General features: G+C 37.8%; 1 protein-coding gene across 6 annotated transcripts in view; it reads right to left on the reverse strand.

Moving 5' to 3' along the window:
* Nucleotides 1–1,140: 1,140 nt before the first annotated feature.
* Nucleotides 1,141–22,978, reverse strand: part of KYAT3 (kynurenine aminotransferase 3) — an 80,854-nt gene continuing 59,016 nt past the window's right edge. For 4 of the 6 annotated variants that reach the window (XR_006221668.1, XR_006221670.1, XR_006221669.1 and 1 more), the window contains exons 11-16: nucleotides 20,445–20,631; nucleotides 16,372–16,448; nucleotides 16,010–16,096; nucleotides 9,775–9,872; nucleotides 3,401–3,703; nucleotides 1,141–1,311 (exon numbers count right to left, since the gene is read on the reverse strand). Coding sequence is in view for 2 of the 6 variants with exons in the window: in XM_042997788.1 (XP_042853722.1) it covers nucleotides 9,810–9,872; nucleotides 16,010–16,096; nucleotides 16,372–16,448; nucleotides 20,445–20,631 (414 nt within the window). In the remaining 4 variants the exon portion in view is untranslated. Of the gene's footprint in view, nucleotides 1,312–2,177; nucleotides 3,704–9,310; nucleotides 9,873–16,009; nucleotides 16,097–16,371; nucleotides 16,449–20,444; nucleotides 20,632–22,978 lie in introns of those variants that run through there. The other 2 variants (XM_042997788.1, XM_042997787.1) reach the window with 2 other exon arrangements.

Raw genomic sequence — 22,978 nt, forward strand, 5'->3', positions numbered from 1 at the left:
TGAGAGGGATAAGAGTTTGTGAAAATAATGCTTCAGACAGGGCAACCACACTCAGTGACAAAAGGACAAAATTATTATTCATCTTTTTTAACCATGAGATTTTGCTACAAATGAAAAGTTTTACATATTGTAAGAAAAAAATGCTGTACCTAAATGTAAAAGAAAGTAGCAGCTGTGTAATATGATGAAGTTAATATTGATTAGGAAATCCAATTATTTCTAGAATTTATTCTGCTATATCCCAAGATAGCTGTTTGTCAGCAGGTGAACTTCCTATTTAATTGGCATGATTGAGTAATTAGATGTATTCTCAGAGCAGCAATAAAATGAAATTCTCATGGCTCAAGAACATGGTTGAGGTTTTTGTTTTGTTTTGTTTCACCCGTGGGTTTATCCAACTGAGACTGAGGAGACGCCTTGCTTTATTTGGGAATAATTTTTGGTTTAAATATTTGGTAATTATGTAGTTATATAATTGTTTTCATCATAAGAATGAGGGGAAAAATTCACAAATTTGACAAAGATTTGTGATTATTTGCCTTTCTCTCATACTTAATCCTTCAGGCCTTCATCATCTTTTCCTGCAGGAGCAGGAGCCTTCTGATCACATAGACCTTCACTTTCATGCCAGTTGCTGCATGAATGCAATATGGCGGTGTTGCCTCCAGACCTTACTTCTACATTCAAGGCAGGAAGAAGGTGGAAGGGTGAAGAGCACAGAAAAGACAAAAAGTCTAAGGATGACTTTGCCTTTATCTTTTTCCACAAAGGGAAGCTCTTCTCAGGTAGTTTTGATTAGTTGTAAGAGAAGCTGAGAAATGGGAAATTTTGGCTTTTTAGTCTCTATATAGAAGTGGTCAAAGGATAAGAATATAATTGGCTTTTGGTTAGCCAAACCATAATGTTTTCCACATTCCCTCCCTCTCTTCCATAAAAATCTGCTGAAATTCATCATTGCTCACTGTGCAAAGTCCACATCTCTTACTATCCTATGGTATGATATCACTGAATGACTTCTCACCTAACTTTGGGAATTCATAGACAACTTTTCTTATTTTTGCTAATCCACCTGGGTTAGTCAGAATTCTCCAGAGAAACAGAACCAACGGACATGTGTATATACACAGAGATTTATTATTATTTTTTAATTGGCACACATGATTATGGATGCTGGCAAATCCAAAATCTGCAGGGTGGGTCTGCAGGCTGGAGACCCACACAGATGATGTTGCAGTTCAGGTCTGAAGTCTGTCTGCTGGCAGAATTCCCTCTTGCTCAGGGGAGGTCAGTCTTTTGTTCTCAGGCCTACAACTGATTGGATAAAGTCCACCCATATCATGGAGGGCAATTTGCTTTACTCAAGGTCCACTGATTTAAATGTTAATCTCATTTAAAACCACCCTTATAGAAACATCCAGAATAATGTTTGATCACCTATCTGGGAACCATGGCCCAGCCAAGTTGGCACATAAAATTAAGCATTATACCACCTAAATTAAGTATGAACATCAGGAAATGACGTATGCCTAAAAAACTCATTAAAAAAAAAACAAAAAACCTCTCATGATCAGAGAGAAAAAAAACTCATTTAGAAATCAAAATGAGGGGCGCCTGGGTGGCTCAGTTGATTGAACATCTGACTTGATTTCAGCTCAGGTCATGATCCCTGGACCATGGGATCAAGCCCTGCTTCAGGCTCTGCACTGAGTCTGGAGCCTGCTTAAGTTTCTCCCTCTCCCCCTCTGCTCCTCTCCCCCACTCACTCGCTCTCTAAGGTAAAAGAAGCAGAAGCAGAAGCAGCAGCAGAAGCAGCAGGAGGAGGAGGAGGTGGAGGAGAAGAAAAAGGAGGAGGAAGACATGGAGGATAAGGAGAAAAGAGAAGAAGGAGAAATTGAAAAGAGTTCAGCATTACCAGACCTGTGAGTTGGAAAAAATGACCAGGAAAGATGAGGCTAGGGAGGTGAAAGAGACCATTATCATGCAGGGCATTGCAGGGCCCTGATGAGGACAGTAGCCCTTATGTTAAGAGTGATGAAGGGTGCGGGCACCTGGGTGGCTCATTCGGTTAAGTGTCCGACTTTGGCTCAGGTCATGATCTTGTGGTCTGTGAGTTTGAGCCCTGCCATCAGGCCTGTGCTGACAGCTCAGAGCCTGGAGCCTGCTTCGGATTCTGTGTCTCCCTCTCCCTTTCTCTCTTTCAAAAAATAAACATTTAAAAATTTTTTTAAAAAGTGCAGAGTGATTAAAGAGTTCTTAGTCACTTAAGATGGTTGCTCATTCATTTCCCCTCTTCTTCATTCTGTCCCTTGTGTCAACCAATGTAGTTTGTGTTGAATTGACCTTGGATTGGCCTGAGTATTTAGGACGTCCAATCCTCTTGGCACAGCATGTAGCTCAGGGGTGGACAAATATGACACAGTATGACCAATGCTGGAGTTTCAGAAAAAATAGCCCCCCCCTTTTTTTTTTTTTGCTGGATTGGCTAATGTGACCATATGATACTTAGAAACTGCTACAGTCAACTTGCTATCACAGGACGTGGCAACCTGAATATAAAGCTGACTCAGAGAGGACAGAATTGCAAGATAGAGCTTGGTAACAGATTATAATCTGTGTCCTGGATCAAGCTGTAACTGAAACTAGACTACTCCTAAAATGTTCAGCTAAGACAGAAAATTCCTTTTTATTTGATTTAAACCCATATGGGCTAGAATTTCTGTAACTTGTAACATGCATATGCTTACCTAATATATGTGACATGATCACATTTGCATTTTAGAGAGCTCATTTGGTCTACAAGGATAATGGATTGCCAAGGGCAAGTCAGGGAGAACTGTTAGGAAATTGACTGGTAATCTACTTGAGATAACATTGGCCTGTACTAGAGGGGTGGCAGTTGGGGGCAGAGAGGTGATGGATTTAAGAGATATTTAGGATAATACATAGAGGAAGTGGGATGTGAAGAGAAAAGTTAAGAATGATTTCTTTTTTTGCTGACTTGAGCAACTGGATTGGTGAGGAGACCAGACTGGGTATACGGTTTGCCTGTGAAAAATCCACACAAGATGACAAATGGGGTGTTGGGTATATGGGTCTGAAATTCAACAGAAAGGACTAGGTTGGAGATACCAATTTGGGCATCACCAGCACATAAAGAGTAAATGAAGTTAGTGAGAAAGTCAAATATCAGTATTTAAGGAACAGGTAAAGAAGACTGAGAAGGAGCAGCTAGGGAGGTGGGAGGCTATTCATGGATGTGCAATGTTGCAGGAGCAAGAAAGGATAGGAGTTAAGAAGGCCAGAGTGGTCTGCAGTGGTAAATACTAAGAGCTAAAGCCAGATGGGACTAAGATGTTTCCTTCAAATCTAGAACATGAATGGAGATCTTTAGAGAACTTACCAGAGTATTGGGTATGGAATCCAGATTGCAGAGGGCTGAAGGTAGGTGGTGTGGGTGTGTCACAGTGGAGTCATCAAATGAAAAAAACTTTCAGAAGTTATTCCACTCTGCAGTAAAATTTTGTAAAACTCGTGAGCTAAGTTATCAGTCTTCTTCTTGTTGCTAATACTGACATACTTGGTGATCCTCTCCACTCTCAAGTCTAAATGCCATCAATATGCCACAGCCTCTCAGATGTGTGTATGTCCAGCCTCTTCCCTAAACTCCAAGCAGACTCTCCAGCTGCTTACCCAACATCTCCATCTGAAAGTGGAATAAGCATCTCAAAGTCAATGTGTTCACAACTGACCTCCTGACCTTCCCCCAAATCTGTTCCTCCGGAACCTTCTTGACCTCAATCCTTCCAGTTGCTCAGGGAAGAAAGAGGACTCTTTTTTTTTTTTTTTTTTTTTTTTTTTTTTTTTTTTAACATTCCAAGTAAATATGTAAGCAATTCTTACTTAGAAGTTAAACATATAGGAGTTACTTCCCAAAATCACAGCTGGATTGAAAGAGTATCTGGAAAATGTGGCCATGTCTTTTTATAGAAGTCTACCACATTATAAGTCTACTGGAAATCCAAAGGGATCTGCCTTTGTGGAATTTGAAACAAAAGAACAAGCAGCAAAATATTGAGGTAGATCCAGAACTTATAAAGAAAAGCAAGGAAAATTTGAAGTGTTTTATATAGTAACCAACTTTTTTTTTTTTTTACTGATGTTATTTCAGTTTCTGAACAACCTACCAGAGGAAGCACCAAGAAAACCTGGTTTATTTCCTGAGACGATAAAAAAATAAGCTCATTCATGTCCTTATAGTGGTTGGCACATTATTTAACATTAAAATGCATGTAGATGTCGTTGAAGTGAAATAAAAACTAATCATAGCATTGTTACAGAAGAACAGAAGTTACAGAAAAAAGAAAAAGCAGAAGGCAGAATGAAGAAGGAAGACAATATCCAGATCAAAAAGAGCCAATGGGCACAAGCAAGGGGAGCATCTGTAAAATGAGAAGATCCAGGACCACATCTGAGGGCTCTGAAGTACAGATTACTAAACCCTAAAAGCCACTCTCAAAGGAAAAGAAAAAAAATGGGAAAAAGCTGAAATATCCAGTTTACCTTCAGTCAGAAAAGGGAAGAGGAAGGGAAGTAGCTCTGAAGATGCAGAACACCTAAATCCCAGATGGGAAGTAAAGTAAAAGTGGCTCAGAAAGACAACATTGAAAAAGATGCTTCAGAAGTTTCCAAAGAAAACATAGGTATTTACACAGGTTAGGATTAGACAAATAAGGTTTTCTAATTTCACTTATGTCTCACAGTGCTGCAGTACACATTATTTTATCATGTTAAAAATTAAGTATAGATAGAACCCTGATTCTCTGGATTAAACCATTATCCTTACACTATGTTACTTCGCTGACCTCACACTTGCTACTTTGTCCCTCGCTTATTACATCCAGCCATACCAGACTCTTGGTACTCATCAAACATGCTGAGTACACCTTCCTGTCAAAGTGCCTTTGTACTGGCTATTCCTTCTGGCTAGAGTATTCTTTCCCAAGATCTCCACAAGGTTCCCTCCCTCCCCTCCTCTAAGTCTGTCTCCATGTTCCCTCCATGAGACCTACCTGGCTAAGTGTTTAACACCTCAATTTGCTTCATAACACTCTCATTCTCCTCTATCTTGCTCTGCTTCTCTTTTCTTCAAACAATTTCCATATATAAGTTTAACATTCGGTAAGATCACAAGATACAAAATCAATGTACAGAAATCCACTGCATTTCTATACTAATAATAAAACAACAGAAAGAGAAATTAAGAAAGCAACCCCATTTGCAATTGCACCAAAAAGGATAAAAAAATCTAGCAATAAACTTAAACAAGGAGGAAAAAGACCTCTACTCTGAAAACTACAAAACACTGATGAAAAAAACTGAAGATGACACAAACAAACGGAAAGGTATACCATGCTAATGGATTGAAAGAACAAATATCATTAAAATGTCCATACTACCTAAGGCAATCTACAGATTTAATGCAATCCCTATCAAAATACCAACAGCATTTTTCACAGTACTGGAACAAATAATCCTAAAATTTGTATGGAACCACAAGAGACCCTCAAAAGCCAAAACAATCTTGAAATAGGAAAACAAAGCTGGAGGTATTGCAATTTCAGATTTCAAGTTATACTACAGAACTATAGTAATCAAAACAGTATGGTACTGGCACAAAAATAGACACACGCATCAGTGGAACAGGATAGAAAGCCAAGAAACAAACCTATGATTATATGGCCAATTAATCTTCAACAAAAAAGGCAAGAATATGCTATGGGAAAAAGACAGTTTCTTCAACAAATGGTGCTGGGAAAACTGGACAGCTATATGCAAAAGAATGAAACTGGACCACTTACTTATACCATACACAAAAATAAACTCACGATGGATTAAATAACCTAAATGTGAGACTTGAAACCATAAAAAATCCTAGAAGAGAGCACGGAGAGTAATTTCTCTGACAGTGACCATAGCAACATTTTTCTAGATAGGTCTCCTGAGACAAGGGAGATAAAAGCAAAAATAAACTACTGAGATTACATCAAAATAGGTTCTGCACAGCAAAGGAAACGATCAACCTAACTAAAAGAACCTCCTGAATGGGAGATGTTTGCAAATGACATATCTAGTAAGAGTTAGAATCTAAAATATATCAAGAACTTATAAAACTGAACACCCAGGGGTGCCTGGGTCACTCGGTTGGTTAAGCGTCCAACTCTTGGTTTTGGCTCAGGTCATGATCACAGGGTTGTGTGATCAAGCCTGGCATTGGGCTCCACGCTGTGTGTGGAGCCTGCTTAAGATTCTCTCTCTCTTCCTCTGCCTCTGCCCTTCCCCCGCTCATGCACTTGTCTAAAATAAAACTCAATATCCAAAAATCAGATAATCCAGTTAAAAAATGGGCAGAAAACATACAGCCATTTTTCTAAAGAAGACATACAGATAGCCAACAGACATGAAAAGATGCTCAACATCACTCATTATCAGAGAAATGCAAATCAAAACCACATTTGAGATATCACCTCACATCTGTTAGAATGGCTAAAGTAAAACACAAGAAACAAGTGTTGGTGAGGATGTGGAACAAAAGGAAACTGTGCATTGTTGGTGGGAATGCAAACTGGTGCAGCCACTGTGGAAAACAGTATGGAGATTCCTCAAAAAAATTAAAAACAGAACTACCCCACAATCCAGAAATCACACTACTGGGTGTTTACCCAAAGAATACAAAAACACTAATTCAAACAGATATATAATTATTGCAGCATTATTTACAATAGCCAAATTATGAAAGCAGCCCAAGTATCCATCAATTGATGAGTGGATAAAGATGTGGTATATACATACAATGGAGTGTTATTCAGCCATAAAAAAGAATGAAATCTTGCCATTTGCAACATGGATGGAGCTAGAGAATATAATGCTAAGCGAAATAAGTCAAAAACAAATACCATATGATTTCATCATATATGAAATTTAAGAAACAGAACAAATGAACAAAAGGAAAGAAAAAGGGAGACAAACCAATTAAGAGACTCTTAACTATAGAGAACAAACTGATGGTTACCAGAGGGGAGGTCAGTGGGAGGATGGGTGAAATAGGGATTAAAGAGTACACTTATCATCATGAGCACTGAGTAATGTATAAAATTGTTGAATCAGTGTTTTGTATACCTGAAACTAATATAGCTTGTGTGTTAACTATACTGAAATTAAAACAAAAAACTTAATAACATAAAAAAGTTTAACATTCAATATATTTCATTATGTTTATGAATTATTCTCACACCCCTCGCCAGAAGGAAAGCCCTGGAAGGCAGGGATTTTTGTTTATGTGTTCAGTGTAAGTGCCTATAATAGTGTCTGGTACATAGCATGAGTTCAATGAACTCTTATATTTGATTTGGTGGGTTTTTTTCAATGAGTATTTGTTAAAGGAACAAAAAAGGAAGGAAGGGAAGAGGGAGGAAGGAAAGATGGAAGGAAGAAATTTTGCCCTGAAGTGGAAGAGGTAATAGGGTAGTAGATAGCATCAGGGAGTTTTCTTTTTAAAAAAAAAATTTTTTTTAATGTTTATTTATTTATTTTTGAGACAGAGACAGAGCATGAACGGGGGAGGGGCAGAGAGAGAGGGAGACACAGAATCTGAAGCAGGCTCCAGGTTCTGAGCTGTCAGCACAGAGCCTGACACGGGGCTCGAACCCACACACCGTGATTTCATGACCTGAGCCAAAGTCGACGCCCAACTGACTGAGCCACCCAGGCGCCCCAAGGAGTTTTCTAATAGGAGAGAAATTTGGACATGTCTCACTGCTGAGGAAGGGAGCCAGTAGAGGCTGAATATACAAGAGAATGGACAGAACCAAGTGAGAATGCGAGAAGAAATGGGATGCAGAGCACAGATGGTAGGATCAGCACTGGACAAGCCCAGGTCTGCAAAGAGCAGATTTAAACCCTAATGAAACTGTATCAAGCCTACAAGAGTGGACAGGCTAAAAATTACACATGGGATTCATATTGCTATGCAGTAGTTGGCTCCTGAGGCCCTAGGTTTCCTTCTGCATGACTGGACCTGGTTTTGCCTTCCTACCAACCCTCCCCAATCTGCCTCACCTCTCCTGGATGAAATGAATTAAGGATGAATGCTGATGCAGATAGGTCATGGACCTTTTGGTAGGATCCCAGTTAGGAGTGCTCGTCTGTTAGTTTCTGCTTTTACATGTTGTTTTGTTTTGTTTTTCACAGAAGTGGGAGATGAGGTTATTAGCTGTGATTTCAGTGCGCTGGTAGTGTTCGGCTTTGAGGTGTGAAGAGAAAGGAGGTTGGATATTTTTATTGTGGAGAATGGGAGACTATTAGGAATTGCTACTGTGGTAAAAGGTAGAAAAAGCTCATTAAGGTATCATGGAAGGATAAAATCTAGTTAAGGTCAATGATGTGCATTCATGGTTGTTGCTGTGTGCATAATTGTTCATTTTGCTACAGCAGTGCTCAGCAACCCAGGTGTAAGCATGGAACTTCAATCCCAAGGTGGAGTTTTAGGGTGGTTTTGTTTTTGTTTTTTGACCGGATAGGTGAGATAGAACAATGGGCAAGTTATTTAAGGCAGCAAAAGTATCTTGGCTGAAGTGACAGATGATGAAATCTAAACTGGGTGAGGAAGATATAAGGGGACCAACCAATAGGAATAAAAGGCTCCGTGGACTACAGCAATGATTATCAAAATCCAGCGGGTATAAAAATCAGCTTGGAAAGGCCAGATCCTGAAATTATTTTCAGCAGGTCTAGAGTGAAGATGAGAAATCTATTCTCGTAGATTGATTGTGATTCTGCTATAAGAGTGCCATAAACCCTTTTTTTCTTTTTGAGAAATAGTGGATTTAAAATTATAGTGAGTTTTAAAAAGTGGTATTTTAAGAGCAGATGAGACACACAGAGAGAATACTATTAGGATAGGTGGTTACAGTGTGAGATGACTAACTTATTATCTCAAAGGTGGCACAGCTTTAAATGATGAAAGGTTCAGGGTGTGCCCAAGAGGGTAAGTGGCTGGAGTGTGGAGTGAAGGTGAACATCACTAAAGGTGAGTAGGTCAAAGTGCTGAAGGCCTAGGCAATCCCTGTGAACCTTGAAGCTACTCCAGATGATGGCAGTATTTGTGACAGAGAAGCAAAATTGGGAGCAAAGTTCAAAGCCACTGGTAAATGAAAGGGAGAGAACTACGTGTGGGTAGATAAAGCAAGGACATGGAGTTGAGGGGGTATAACTGGCTAAGAGTTTTTATACAAGGTGGAGTCATGAAACCGGCTAACATTAGTTGAGTGTTTATTGAGGCTTTACATATATCAATCTATTTTATCCTCACAAACTTCATCTAAAATAAGTGCTGTTGTTTTGGGGTTTTTTTGGCACAGGCTCCATGCCCAACGTGGGGCTCAAACTCATGACCCCAGATCAAGAGTTGCATGCTCTACCAACCGAGCCAGCCAGGCATCCTAAAGTAGGTGCTATATTTTATTCCCCTTTTATGATGAGGAAACTGAAGCAATGAGAGGTTAAACACCAACCAGCTTCTCACAATTCTTAAGCCAAATGCTATACTCCTTCTCATAAAATGGTTATGGAAGGTGTTTCCATACATTTCAACTGAAAAACAAAACAAACAAAACAACCCAGTAGGGTTAACATTTGGAAAATTTTCTTCAAATTTCATTTGTACTGAAATATTTGTTTTTCAATATCCAGCAGATGGCAGCACTAAATAATAATTACATATTCGGTCATCTAGTAGAAACAGTCTGCACATATCAAGACTTCTGTCTATTCCATCCCTTAATGATTTCTTCAGCAGCATCCAGTGTACTGTCTTTCTGTAAATTAATGAAATAATCATCATTACATATCAAATAAATTCAAGATGAATTAAATATTTAAATATAAAAAATATGCCAAAGTTAATGGATCAGAAGAGTCATGTAGTGATTTGGAAACCAAGTGCTCCTCAATCCCGGACAACTTGAGCCAGGCCTAGTTGGGCTCCAGGCTGTCCTTGGCCTCTGCGGCGCCAAACCCCAGAGCATTCATTCTGGGATCATGTCTTCCCAGGAGATGAGTCATTGGAAGCCTTTCCTGTATTAAGCCTTAACTCTGGGAGGAGCACAGACAGAAACTGGGAAATGGCATTTGTAGCATCTTCCCTTGCTTGACTGTGTGGTACACAGATTCCAAGTTCTTTAAACAGCCCACCAGCAAATCAAACAAGCCAATTATTTATAATGTTATATCCCATTACTGCCTGGCTGGAAAAGTGTATGAACCTCCTAAGAATTCAATATTAGAGGAGCTGGAGAAGTGTGACACCAGTCACTACGTCATACTGCTTTGTGATAGTGGCTGCCAGTTCATTGCTACTATCCTGACACTGAAAAATGTACAGAATTAAGTGCCATGGGGCCAAAAAGCATCACCAAACTGTATAAATGCAAATCAGATTGAAAACGGTTTAACCTGATCCCAGCCCAAACCATGTCTACCAGTGTGGACCCTCTCACGATTTATAACCATTTTCGTAGCACAAGCAACTGGCAGTGCCAGAGACCCAGACTCATAAATGACACTGACGCCAGCAGCAAGACTCAAGGATGTGCTGATGGGATTGATATTTATTATTTTTGCTTCCTTGCTTCTCACCTCACGCCCTTCTGAACATGACATGACACCCCTCACGATGTCCATTTATAAGCATGGGAGATTATAGGACTGATAGTCAATCTCCAGTTGAGGTATTGGAATGTCTTTAGGAAAGGAATTCATATGGGAGAAATCCTCTTCATTTGAGAAATCTGTGTATTTATTGATATCTATTTATCCAACACTAAGATTCCCGAAAAAAATTATTTTTCCTTGCTGCTCAGAAAAGTTTACTGAAAAGACTAGTTAACTAAAAGCACTAAAATCTGCAAAGTCTGTCTTCTGCTATAATGACATTTACAAACATGAAGATGTTTCTTTCTGACACACGGCGAACGGTACTACCACTAGCTGGCATTTGCCGAATTGAAAATAGGCCAGTTAAGCAAATTACAGCCACCATTCATTAAGTTTTGGATAGTACTCTAATGATTTGTTCACTTTAAGATAAAGACAGATTTGATAAAGTAGAAAAAGTATGAAACATCATAGCACTAAATGAAGATTTAAGTGAATATCTGATCTAAGTGAAGAGAATTTTTCAAACTCAAAATGCAAAGGCAGACCTACAAAAGGAAAGCAATCAAATTAATATATAGTTGCAGAAACAAATCAGAGAGTACAGAAGAGCTTCCACAGAGTAAGACTCATCTGCTCCTCCTCTCCCTACTCCTTCCTACTATACCCACCATCTTCCAAGACAACCTTTTATGGCAATTTCTCATTTTAGTTCCAGCGGTTACCTCCAAGATCTGAATTATGCATTTGGTTCTATTTCCTTATTTATCAACTTCAGGTAAAATTCATCATTCTCTGCTCTGGGGAAAAATTCATTCTTCCACACTACTCTGCCCACTCCCATCAATGTTTCATAGTTATAATTACTAATAAAATTCATTTGCCTTTTGAATAGGTAATACCAGAATTTGGTATAAAATTAAATTGAAAATAGTGAAAATCAAGTCTCCTGTTTTTCTCTTCTGCTTTCACTACTTCTTTTATTTCTTCTTCCCTCTCTACAGAATGATTTAGTGCAAAAGCCATTAGGTGGGGCTGAGTGAAGCAGGTGTTCATATATGGAGGCGGCCTGGTGCAGGATGTTGCAGCCAGAGTGGAGTGAGGAGGGTTGCCAATGTGGGTGGCATGAGGTGGTGATGATGGCAGCAGCAGTGTTGACTGGAACAGGGCGTCAGAGTCCAAGCGGGGTAAACCAGCATCTGGATCACAGGGGTGGCTCTGTGCAGGGTGCTGGAACCTGGACAGGATGAGGCAGGCATCTGCCAAGGTAGATGGGCATGGGGTGTCAGAGCCCATGAGGGGTGAAGGAGACCCTGCAGTAGGTGACAGTGGCAGCCTGGTACAAAGCCTCAGGTCAAAGCCTGAGTAGGGTAAAGGGTGCTTGTCAGCAGTGGTGGCTGGAAAGGCAGGTGGCTCATACAGAGGGACTGAGTAAAGAAGTGATTATGTGATGAGAGCCAAGTTTTTTTCAAAGAAGGGAGTTACAAATATGGAAAATCCTCAAGCACAAGTCATTCAAAATGTGCAGGTAAATCCACAGGAAAAAAAAATCCTAGAAGTAGAATTTCTGGGTTAAGAAGTATGTGGATTTACATTTGGATGGAAATATTCAAACTGACTGTTAAGAGATTTTACAAATTATACCCCCACTCTCAATCTATACAATTGTCTCATGGAACTTTTTAGTTGTTTGCTTGTTTCCAATCTAATAAATAAAGTAAAATTTTGTCACAGTTTTAATTTTCATTTCTTGTAATATGAGTAAAGTGGGACATCCCTTCATATATGTGATAGCTGCTGAGAATTTTACCCATAACCATTGGGAAGTGCTGCTTTTCGGCTTATTTTGCCTTAAATTTAACCTGCTTTCTTTCAATTTCCATTTTCTTGGCATGTTTTGCCATCCTTTTATTTTTAGCCTTTCCAAGAGGTTGGGTTAGTTACATTAACTTTCCCTAGAGACTTCTTGGTGGTGCTCCCCTCTCTTCCAATATTGAGTGTTGATGTAAAGGAGGTGTGTCCACAATGATCCTCTTACCTGCCCCCAAGAAGGCGTGGGTCTTTTTGTTTAGATGCCAAAGGATTGTTTCTTTATCTTTTAAGTCCAATGTATCTCAGTGTTAATTGTTCTGGGACAATTTTGCCTGAGACAAGGCATTCCCTTTCAAGTATTAGATTTGTCTGTTTTTGTTTTGTTTTGTTTTGTTTTGTTTTTAAATAGAAAGCATTCTCGAAATAAAGCCATAAAATGCTTTTCAGGTTTCATTTATTTCCACCTCCCACGGGATTCAACACATTTCATTTGTCTTCCACATCCATAATTTTTCCAATATTTTAAAAATCTTTGATCCTTTCCACTCTTACTTGTTCACTTTCCCCAATCCTTAATAATCTTACAGAAGTATTGAGTGTTCTCTGTGCTGTTTCCTATGCCACTACAATTACCTTTTCTCCTTCAATTTTGTACCTGAGCTCTGACAAACTGCCATTTCATCTTCTTATATTATCTATTTAAAGGTTTTGGATTTGAGCTACTGATTTTTATTTGTTCTACAGCAACATTCTTCTGGTTGAATATTCTCTTTCCGATGCTTGTTTTTCCTTGTACCTTTCCCCTTTTTTCCTTATAGTATTTTCTTATAGATTCATAGTGGACTCCTTTTCATTACTCATTTTTGATTGAATTACCTTTGTGAGCTCCCACTGCTAGCACACCTACGGTTCCTATTGTTCTGGGTAATGAATATGCTACCTACTGACTCTGTGATTTGAAGATGTATCTGCAGCTCAGTGTAAGTGAGGAACCAGAGCCACACTAGAAGACAGGAGAAATTCTCCCTGGCTCACAGTGAAGTTTAATATGACTGATGTGGACTTCAGTGGAGAGGGAGGAGGATACTTTTTTTTCCTCCCAGCTAATTTAAGTCGCTACCTGGAATTTAATATATCTTCCTCTACATTTCCCCAATAAGGCTTTTAGCAAAAATGACAGCAGTGAATGAGAAAATCTATAACCCAGCTAGAATCTCCTTTCTGCCCTGCCCCACATAGGTTCTAGATGATACAGCTGTATGTTTCTGTTCTGCCTTTCATGAGTCTGGAGAAGCTCCCTCTGCCAGTGCACTTATTGTCCTATTCTTCTGATGAGCAGGTTGCTTGCTGGCTGTCTATAATTTGAAGATGTAGATACAAGAGACTTTCTAGGTGTCTTCCCTCTACCAAATCACTGGATTTGGCAACTCTTCTTCACTTACTGGGGAATTTGTGAATCTGTTTTCCATTTTCCTAGTTGTTTTGAATAACTTTCAAGCAGAGAATGGGGAAGGGCTGTGTTTACGATTTTAAAACAGGAAGTCTTCTGTTACTCTTTTCTTAGTTCTATTTATAACTTCAAATAATATGCCTCTATTTCTAGATCCACTGTAAGATGAGAATATTAATGGCCTTACCCTTCTTCTACATTTCAGTCAATTAAATGTTGACATTAGGTTGTTAACATTTTTATTCTCTTCTGAGTAAGGGGCTCCTGTGTGGCTCAGTTGGTTAAGCACCTGACTTTGGCTCAGGTCATATCTCGTGGTTCATGAGTTCTAGCCCTATGTGGGTGGGGCTCCTCTGCTGTCAGCATAGCGCCCACTTTGGATCTTCTGTCCCTTTCTCTCTGCCCCTCACCTGCCTGTGCTTTCTGGGGCGCCTGGGTGGCGCAGTCGGTTGGGCGTCCGACTTCAGCCAGGTCACGATCTCACGGTCCGTGAGTTCGAGCCCCGCGTCAGGCTCTGGGCTGATGGCTCAGAGCCTGGAGCTTGTTTCCGATTCTGTGTCTCCCTCTCTCTCTGCCCCTCCCCCGTTCATGCTCTGTCTCTCTCTGTCCCAAAAATAAATAAACGTTGAAAAAAAAAAATTTATTCTCTTCTGAGTAAGTCTTCCATAGTTTGTCTAGAGATTGTCTCTAAAATTGAAAACAATGATTACATCATTCTGACTAGATTTATAGACGAATGTGTTTGTAAAAAGAGTTTCTTGAATGTATTAAGCCTGTCTTCAGTGGCAATAACACCTTAAAAATAGCAACAATACATATATTCAGGTATTTTTTTAGTACAGGTCTGATGGTAAGGAATTCAATCGGCTTTTACTGGTTAGGAATGTACACTTCATTTTTAGTTTTAAAGGCTATTTTCCTGGATAAAAGAGTTCTGGGCTAATACATTTTTTATTTCAGCAGTTTCAGGATTTCATTTCATTGTATTCTGGTCTCCACTGTTTCTGATGAGAAGTTGTTAAATTCATATGCATGTGAGGTATAGTTTTTCTTTGGCTTTTTTCAAGATCTTACCTTACCCTTGGTTTTTAGCAGTTTAAGTGTCTAGGTGTGGTTTTCTTTATATCCTCCTTGTGATTCACTGAGCTTTTAGATCTCTAAGTTGCTTTTCACCAAATACAAGGAAATTACTTCTAAAAATATTCTTTCCGCCACATTCTTTTTGGTACTCCAATTACATGTATATTATCACTTGATACTGTCTCATAGACCTAAGGCTCCACTGATTCTCAAAAATAATTGCTCCTTCTGTTTTTCAGACTGGATGGTTTCTGTGAATCTGTAATTCAAGTGTGTTATTTTTTTCCTGACATCTTCAATCCTCTCTGTGTTAACCCCATATATTTTTCATATCAGAAATTACAATTTAAAGTTGTTAAACTTCCACTTGATTTTTTATAGTCTTAATTTGTTCACTCATTATGACCATATTTTCTTTTTTTTAATTAAATTATTAATTAGCTAACTAATTAATTAATTATTTTCGAGAGAGAGCACACGCATTCACAGGGGAGGAGATCATGACCTGAGCTGAAATCAAGAGTCAGATACTTAACCGACTGACACCCAGGTGTCCTCTTTTAATTTCTTGAGCATACTTATAACATCTGCTTTAAAATCCTTGTCTGCTAATTCCTATATCTGGGTCACCTTGCAATCTGTTTCTACTGACTGCTTTTTTTTTTTAATATTTTTTATTAAGAGTCACATTTCCTTATGGCTTCACATGTCTAGTAATTTTTTATTGCATGCTGGACATTGCATTGTCACACAGTAAGGAGTCTGATCATGTAAGACAGTAAACTCAATGCTCAAGTGTTGAGTTTTGTCCTTGTAGGCAGTTAATTTCATGGCAGCAAGCCAAAATTAAAAAACTACATATGAACACATCATTCCTAGCAATAGAAAAAAAAGGTGCTTTATAAATCAGAAGGAAGAACATCATAAATGTGTTTTTTAATAAAACAGGGAACTTACTTTAATGAAGCAAAATCGCACAAACTTCTCAAACTGTAATTTGGTCTCTGCGTTACAGAATGCGGAAACTGGAATGGCTGACAGTTTCTGAAAAGTAAACAGAAAAATAAAATAGGAAAACTACTTCTATGTCAAATATGAATTTTAGGCTGATAAACATTAACATTAAAAACAAATAGATACTTCTAAATATTCACAACAACTTCCAAAAAGAAAAATGTTTTAAAAATCCTCTACACAACCATAAGTGGAATATGATATAACAAAACTATAGTTAACATTGTTCAAAACATGTCAGCAAGTTTCCTTCATAAATTAACCATAAAATACATCACAATATCTCAAAGGCAAATAAACATTACCTTATTTTTAGTCATCCATTTCACAAATTTATAGTCATAAGGTTCATTGCTGTCCTTCATATCAGAGAGGTCTGCATCTAAAACAACAATGAAGATTAGACGGCCTATGTATTATATCTGAGGCCAACATGTATTTCATCTATATCTATCAAGATTCAAAATGTTCTCAGAAGATTTTCAGAGAACTTACTGGACTCTCATACTGCATGGTGGGGTGGGAAGTGAGGAATTCACAGATAAGTTTTAGTGATACTCTAAGGTAGAACTTTATGGATATATATGGATAATCATGCTTGTGCATATTGATCTTAGAACTGGGGAGGGATAGGAAGACGGGAGAAAAGAGGAGTGCTGTCTTTCCATACAGAAATAATGCAAACTTCTATGATCATTATTAAAGAAATAACATCTAAACTTATAGAGTATTCATCAGTAATAATTATATCTCCAAATAGTCATTCATTATTAGATTGTAAGCTCCACAAGGATAAAGTGTCTGTATTGCAACCTATCATTATTTCCAACTCCTAGCTCAGTGTCTAGCATATAAGTAATGAAAAGTGCATCTGTTGAGTGCATACTTTAATGCTATTCATCATTTATAAAGGGAGAATATCTGTGTAGATCTTCCAAGATAGACTGTTTACTTCTTTCTTCTATATTATGCTTTTTAAACATTAAAAACATTTTTTTTGGAAAAACTTCAAATATGTGTTCCATTCTTACCTCTTGCTCCAATCTTGCTTTAAGGTCTGGGCAAGATATTTTCTGGTATTCAGTATCAGCAATATTGTCTGTTTTATTAATCTGTACTCTTAGATCTTTTTGAATGCCCCAAAGCAAATAACATTGACAGTTACTGTAATCAATAATATTTTATAATTTATTGCTCAAAGCAAATTGAGGCAGTTACTTATATTTTATTCATTAAATACTAGGTCTCTTCAAATTAACAGTGTAAAAACCTTGACATTGAAAAAAGCTTCATCTTTATTTTTTTAAGTCTTAATATGTTTTTACTTAATGATTTTATTTCCATTTTCTTCTGTGCTTTAAGAATGTAAAATTTCCATATAATGCTAACAATATATTACCATTTATTGAGCACTTACTATTTGTTAAGCATGAAAAAAGAGTCATTTATTTGAGAGGTAGCTATCTTCACTTTACAGATGAGGAAGTTAAATTACTATTTCAAGTTATATGTACGTGTGTGTGTATGTGTGTGTGTGTGTGTGTGTGTGTGTGTGTGTGTTTACTTCAGGTTTGGCTCTAACAATAACAACTTAAAGTTAGACTTTAATTATAAGTTTTGTCAAAATTCCATGTAACAAGTATTCAAAGGTAACCCAGAGAAAGAAGTGATTACCTACAGCAGAAGAAAGAAGAAAAGCAGGATATTAACTAACTGTAACCGACACCGGTTGTAGTACTCATTTATTCTTGTGAAGCTTAGAAAAGTTGAATTTATTGCCATGGTGCTCAAAAGGAAAGAAGGGAACAAATACAATTCTAAAGATTTTATAGTTAGAAGAATGTTGGAATCTACTGCTTTTGAAAACTCAAGTCAGAGATGCTCAAAATAACTAAACAAAATATTTCTTTAGATAGCAGTTTGAACCATAGTATAATAACATTAACATATTTAAGTAATCTACTAAAATCAAAATTGGTTATTGGTATTGCAACCCACTTCTCCACAGTTGTGGACCTTATTATCTCACTAGAACAACTGCAATCATCTCCCTATTTGTCATCTTGTCTTCTTATCAAATGGTCCCCTCTTTAGTTCTAGGGTGAAGCTCACTGACCTGGAAAGTTGCTTAATACAGCAGAAAAAAGATAAATTCATTGGTTAGGAAATGGATCTCTGGGTTAAGAACCCAGCTCTGCTACTAAGTAGTTAATTAGATTCAGTAAATTTCTTAATTCCCTCTCTCTCTCTCTTCTCTCTCATCTTTCTCATCTATTAATGGAGATATAATAGTACCAATCTCATTGGACTTTTGTGAGATTGGAATATTTGTAAAGCTCTTAACATAATACCTACTATATCATAAATACTCAAATCATATTAACCAGTTAGCCATTGTTATGAGTTGTAAAGGTTGTTAATTACTATGTGCATCAATCTTATGGTCTATTTTTATTTTCAAGCTACCATCAAATGAAAATGTTGGATTTTGCTTTTGTCTTTAGCAAATGGTGGGACCAAAATCTAATACCTGGAAGAATGTCCACATTTAAATTAATCTGAGTAGATAAAAGGGTACAAGAGAATGAACTTGTCCTCATATGTAGGAAGGTCTTATAGACATTAATATTTTTCCCCCACAGGTGAAAAAGGACTATAAGGAAGTGACATCTTTTTCTCCCCACATCATCATAAATGGTTTTCTAACCAAAATCCTTTCTGTTCCATTACAACCACACTAGCTCAAGATCTGAGACCTAAACTGGTATTGCAAGCAAGGTGGATTGACTGAAGATAATATGGGAAACTATTTAAGAGCTTAGGGCAACGTTCCACACAAAGGTTGCATTACTGTCTTTTTGATGTTTCATGTTACAATGCAATAAATTCCTTTCAGAATTTACCATCTCGAACAATTTGGTTCCAGGGGAGAATTATCCTTATATAAAAATTTAAGTGTCCTTTTATCCAAGAAACTGGCAACTAATTTCATTTTCTATTTGCTCATGCAGCCACTAAGTTCAGTCCCAAGTTAATGTTAATTACAACACTATATTGAACCTAGGCAACTAAAACATTTGCTTCCTCCTCGTCTTGTGTGACACTGATTCTCCGTTACATAAATTTCTACTTATATATTATACATGGAAAACTTTTTAATATGAGTTAGCTTAAATGCTCTTTAGAAGTAGATCAAGTACTTAATCAATTACTTTAAAAATAATTCATGTTGAAAATCTTACGGAGTTCCAACTCAATAGCAAAACTGTACGTGATGAAAACTGTGCCATTTCTTTTTATCATTTCACAAAATGAGCTGTACATTTGGACATAACACAGGAAAAGTGATTTCCAAACCTCAGAGTATAAGACATCTTAAGGGGTTTTAAATAAGAACAGAGCTTGGGAGCCAAACATATCCAGCTCTCAGGCAAAAGGACAGCAAAAACCTCTGGGCACCATGGTCTCTCCTTCTCTCACAACAAATGAAGAAATAATAATCACCGTTTCATTATAAAATCAAGTTTCCAGCCTTATAAAATTTGGTATCTATAAAAGGCTTTTCAAGTTCAGTAGAATATCACTTCATTGTAATATAACCTTGAAACAAACAATTTGGCTATAATTTCTGTCAGAATAAATTAAACTTTTAAATGTACCATCATTAACATCATAATTTTTTTTTAAGAAAATAAGTTATATACAAAATGTTACCATGCTTCTAATTTCAGATTTGTATGGCATGTCAGAACTACATACAACAGCTTCAGGTAATATAAAAACCATTGCTTTTTGGAGTCAAAACTACGTGGAATGTAGCTATGTGACTTCAGCAAGTTACTTAAAGCTTTCTAAGTGTTCACATCTTTAAAAATGGAGCTAACAACACTTTCTTCAAAAGGGTGTGTGGAAGTGCTAGGCATGTAGTAGCCTCTCAATAAATATTATTTTTCTTCTTTACTTCATTTCAGTAAATTCTAAAATAGCATTTTAATATTCCCCAATAGCATCAACCTTTTAGAAACCACCTTTTTCTTCAGTAAAAAGGAAACGAAAATTTTACTCAAAGGAACACAGGGTATGTATATTATTTCACGTACCTGTATTTCAAACTACACACTAGAACAAGATGATAGCAAATTTGATGTTTAATGGAATACCTGTAACCATGTTAATAACAGTTGCATTTAAGGTCAGGGACCTAAAGTCAAAATGATTATATAAAACAAAACAAAACAAAAACACGGACATAACGAAAAGCCATTTTTCCATAGACAAAATGCTGATATGGCTTTGACAGCAATCTTTACTCCCTAATTCTGATGTAATTTCACACATAAGTTTCCATATATTTGAAATAATAAAAACCCTTACAAACCTAGCAAAGACACATCAGCAATGATGAAGTATCCCCCATCAGGAACTATGGGTTTTAGGCCAAGACTTTCAAGTAAATGTATCATCCGATCTCTTTTTACTTCTAACTCTTTTGGCAAAGAATTAAAGTAACACTCTGGGTCATCCATGCGCTTGATGTCAATCCAAAAAGCTTGAGCCAAGGCTTCCTGCATGTTAAGATTGAAACATGTGGAAAGGAAATACAGTAATGTTATTTACTGCTGAGTTTACTGGTGTAATTGAGACTGCCCTAAGTGACATTATTGGGGGGAAAAAAAGTCATTCAGGGAATTACAGTTAAATTCCTGTGAACCTATGTCAGACTGCATTAATGGAGGAATCGGTTACATGCAAATGATCAAATCTAACGTGAAGAACTGAGAATTAGGCATGACGATCCAAATTAAAAAGAGGTACTGTATAAAGATGGCTTACTTGGAAATGAAAAGACATTACGTTATTTTCCACTGAGGTCAGCTATAGAATGACTTGCTAGATCTAAGTGTGAAAGATGATGGACTAGACAGCCTTTCCCATTACCTTGGAGGATGCAGTGGAAATGAAAGCTGACCCACTATCACTCCCCATAGGTATGCAATCATTCTCATCTAAAATGTAATCCCTGTTCTAATCATCCATATCCCAGAAGTGTCTAAGTGTCACAGGGATTAGAAAAGAATTTCTGGGGCATGTGGAGTCACTTCTGTACCATTCCTCAGCAAACTCAGAAGTGACAGGAGAGAAATTGGTCCAAGAGGAAAAAAACAATGTTGTTAAAGACGACCAGGTAGGTGTCTGAGAAGGCAACAAGTCAGGAAAAGGTAAACAAATCTGAATCTGGACACACATAAAGAACAAGGATCTGTACAAGCAGGAGGACAGAAGCTTGGTAGGTGAGTGTGAACTGAAACCCCTTAGAAATACCAGTTCTCAGGGCTGCCTGGGTGGCTCAGTCGGTTAAGAGTCCAACTTGATTTCGTCTCAGGTCATGATCTCACAGTTTGCAAGACTGAGCCCCCTACATGGAGCCTGCTTTGGATTCTCTCTTTCCCCCTCTCTTCCCTTCCCTACTTGCTCACATGTTCTCTCTCTCTCTCAAAATAAATAAACTTTAAAAAAGAACAAAGAAAAGAACTATCAGTTCTCAGAGCAAACAAGGACATCTAAGCAAATAATCAAGACTCTGGGAATAATTAAGAGATAGAGGGGCAGAGCAAAGTCGCTAAATTAAAAAAAAAATTAATCAGAACCGAGAGGTATTAAGAATTAAAGGATGGCGTGCCTGGGTGGCTCAGTCAGTTAAGCGTTTACCTCTTGAGTTCAGCTGAGGTTATGATCTCCTGGTTCATGGGATGGAGCCCCAAATTGATCTCTGCACTGCCAGTGAGAAGCCTGCTTGGGATTCTCTCTCTCCCTGTCTCTGCCACTCTTCCCCTCATGCATGCACTCACTCTCTCTCTCAAAATAAATAAACATTAAATTTTTTTTTTTCAAAGAATTAAAGGATAAATTCATTCACTCAGTAATCATATACTGAATACCAATGTTAAATATTGGCATTGTGATAAAACACTGGGGATATAATGATAAACAAGATAAATATGGTCCTTGCCTTTATGGAGACTCTAGTTAGTATCTATTGGAGGGGGCATGTAGAAGGGATGAGGAAACCCATACATGAAAAAGGCAGGCTATAATTTGTTCTGTTGGAAGAACGGAATCTGGTGTGACTGCAGAGTACCAAGAGAGACAGCATGGCAGGAGATGACATGGAGAGACAGAGAAGACTGCATGCCAAAAGAATCCACCAGGAAAAAAGAATTGATAATTCACAGTACTAAAAAAATCTTGGATAAATGAGGATCAGCTGCTTCAGCCTAGGAATCTGTGGTCCCCTGGAAGCATGGGCCAGTTTCCAAACATGGCTATCTGACTACACGGAAAAAAACCAGGCACTTAGCTTACAGGGAGGGTCAGATGGTTCAGAAAAAGAAGTTCCAGATCCTTAGCTGAATCTTGCTTTTTCCTCAGCAACTTATTCACTCCGTATAGTAGGAGATATTGCCCTAGAAAATTCAAAGCTCAAGAGACATAAACATCGATCCTAACTATAGTATTATACTGGACTCTTTCTGTCTCTTACCCCACCATGTGACCCAATGGCAAATACAGTCAGCTCTACCTTCAAAATATATTCAGCACCCAATCACCTTCCACCACTTCACCATCCCTATATTGGTTCAGTCAACTACTGTCTCTCTCTTGGTTCACTTCAACAGTCCTCTGATTCAATAAAGCAGCCAGAGTCCCTTTGATGACACAAGTTAGATGATGTAATCCTTGTGCTCAAACTCTCCAGTGGCTTCCTATCTCACTCAGCCTTGACAGTGATAAACATGGCCTTACTTGATCTGGCTCCTTTTGTTCCTCCTACTCTTGTCCTTTGATCATCTCAACCCAGTCTCATGTTTTTCACTGATATAAATATGACAGCCAGAATACCTACCCCAGGGC

The sequence above is a fragment of the Panthera tigris genome, chromosome C1 (genome assembly GCF_018350195.1).
Source record: "Panthera tigris isolate Pti1 chromosome C1, P.tigris_Pti1_mat1.1, whole genome shotgun sequence".
NCBI classification, from domain to species: Eukaryota; Metazoa; Chordata; class Mammalia; order Carnivora; family Felidae; genus Panthera; species Panthera tigris.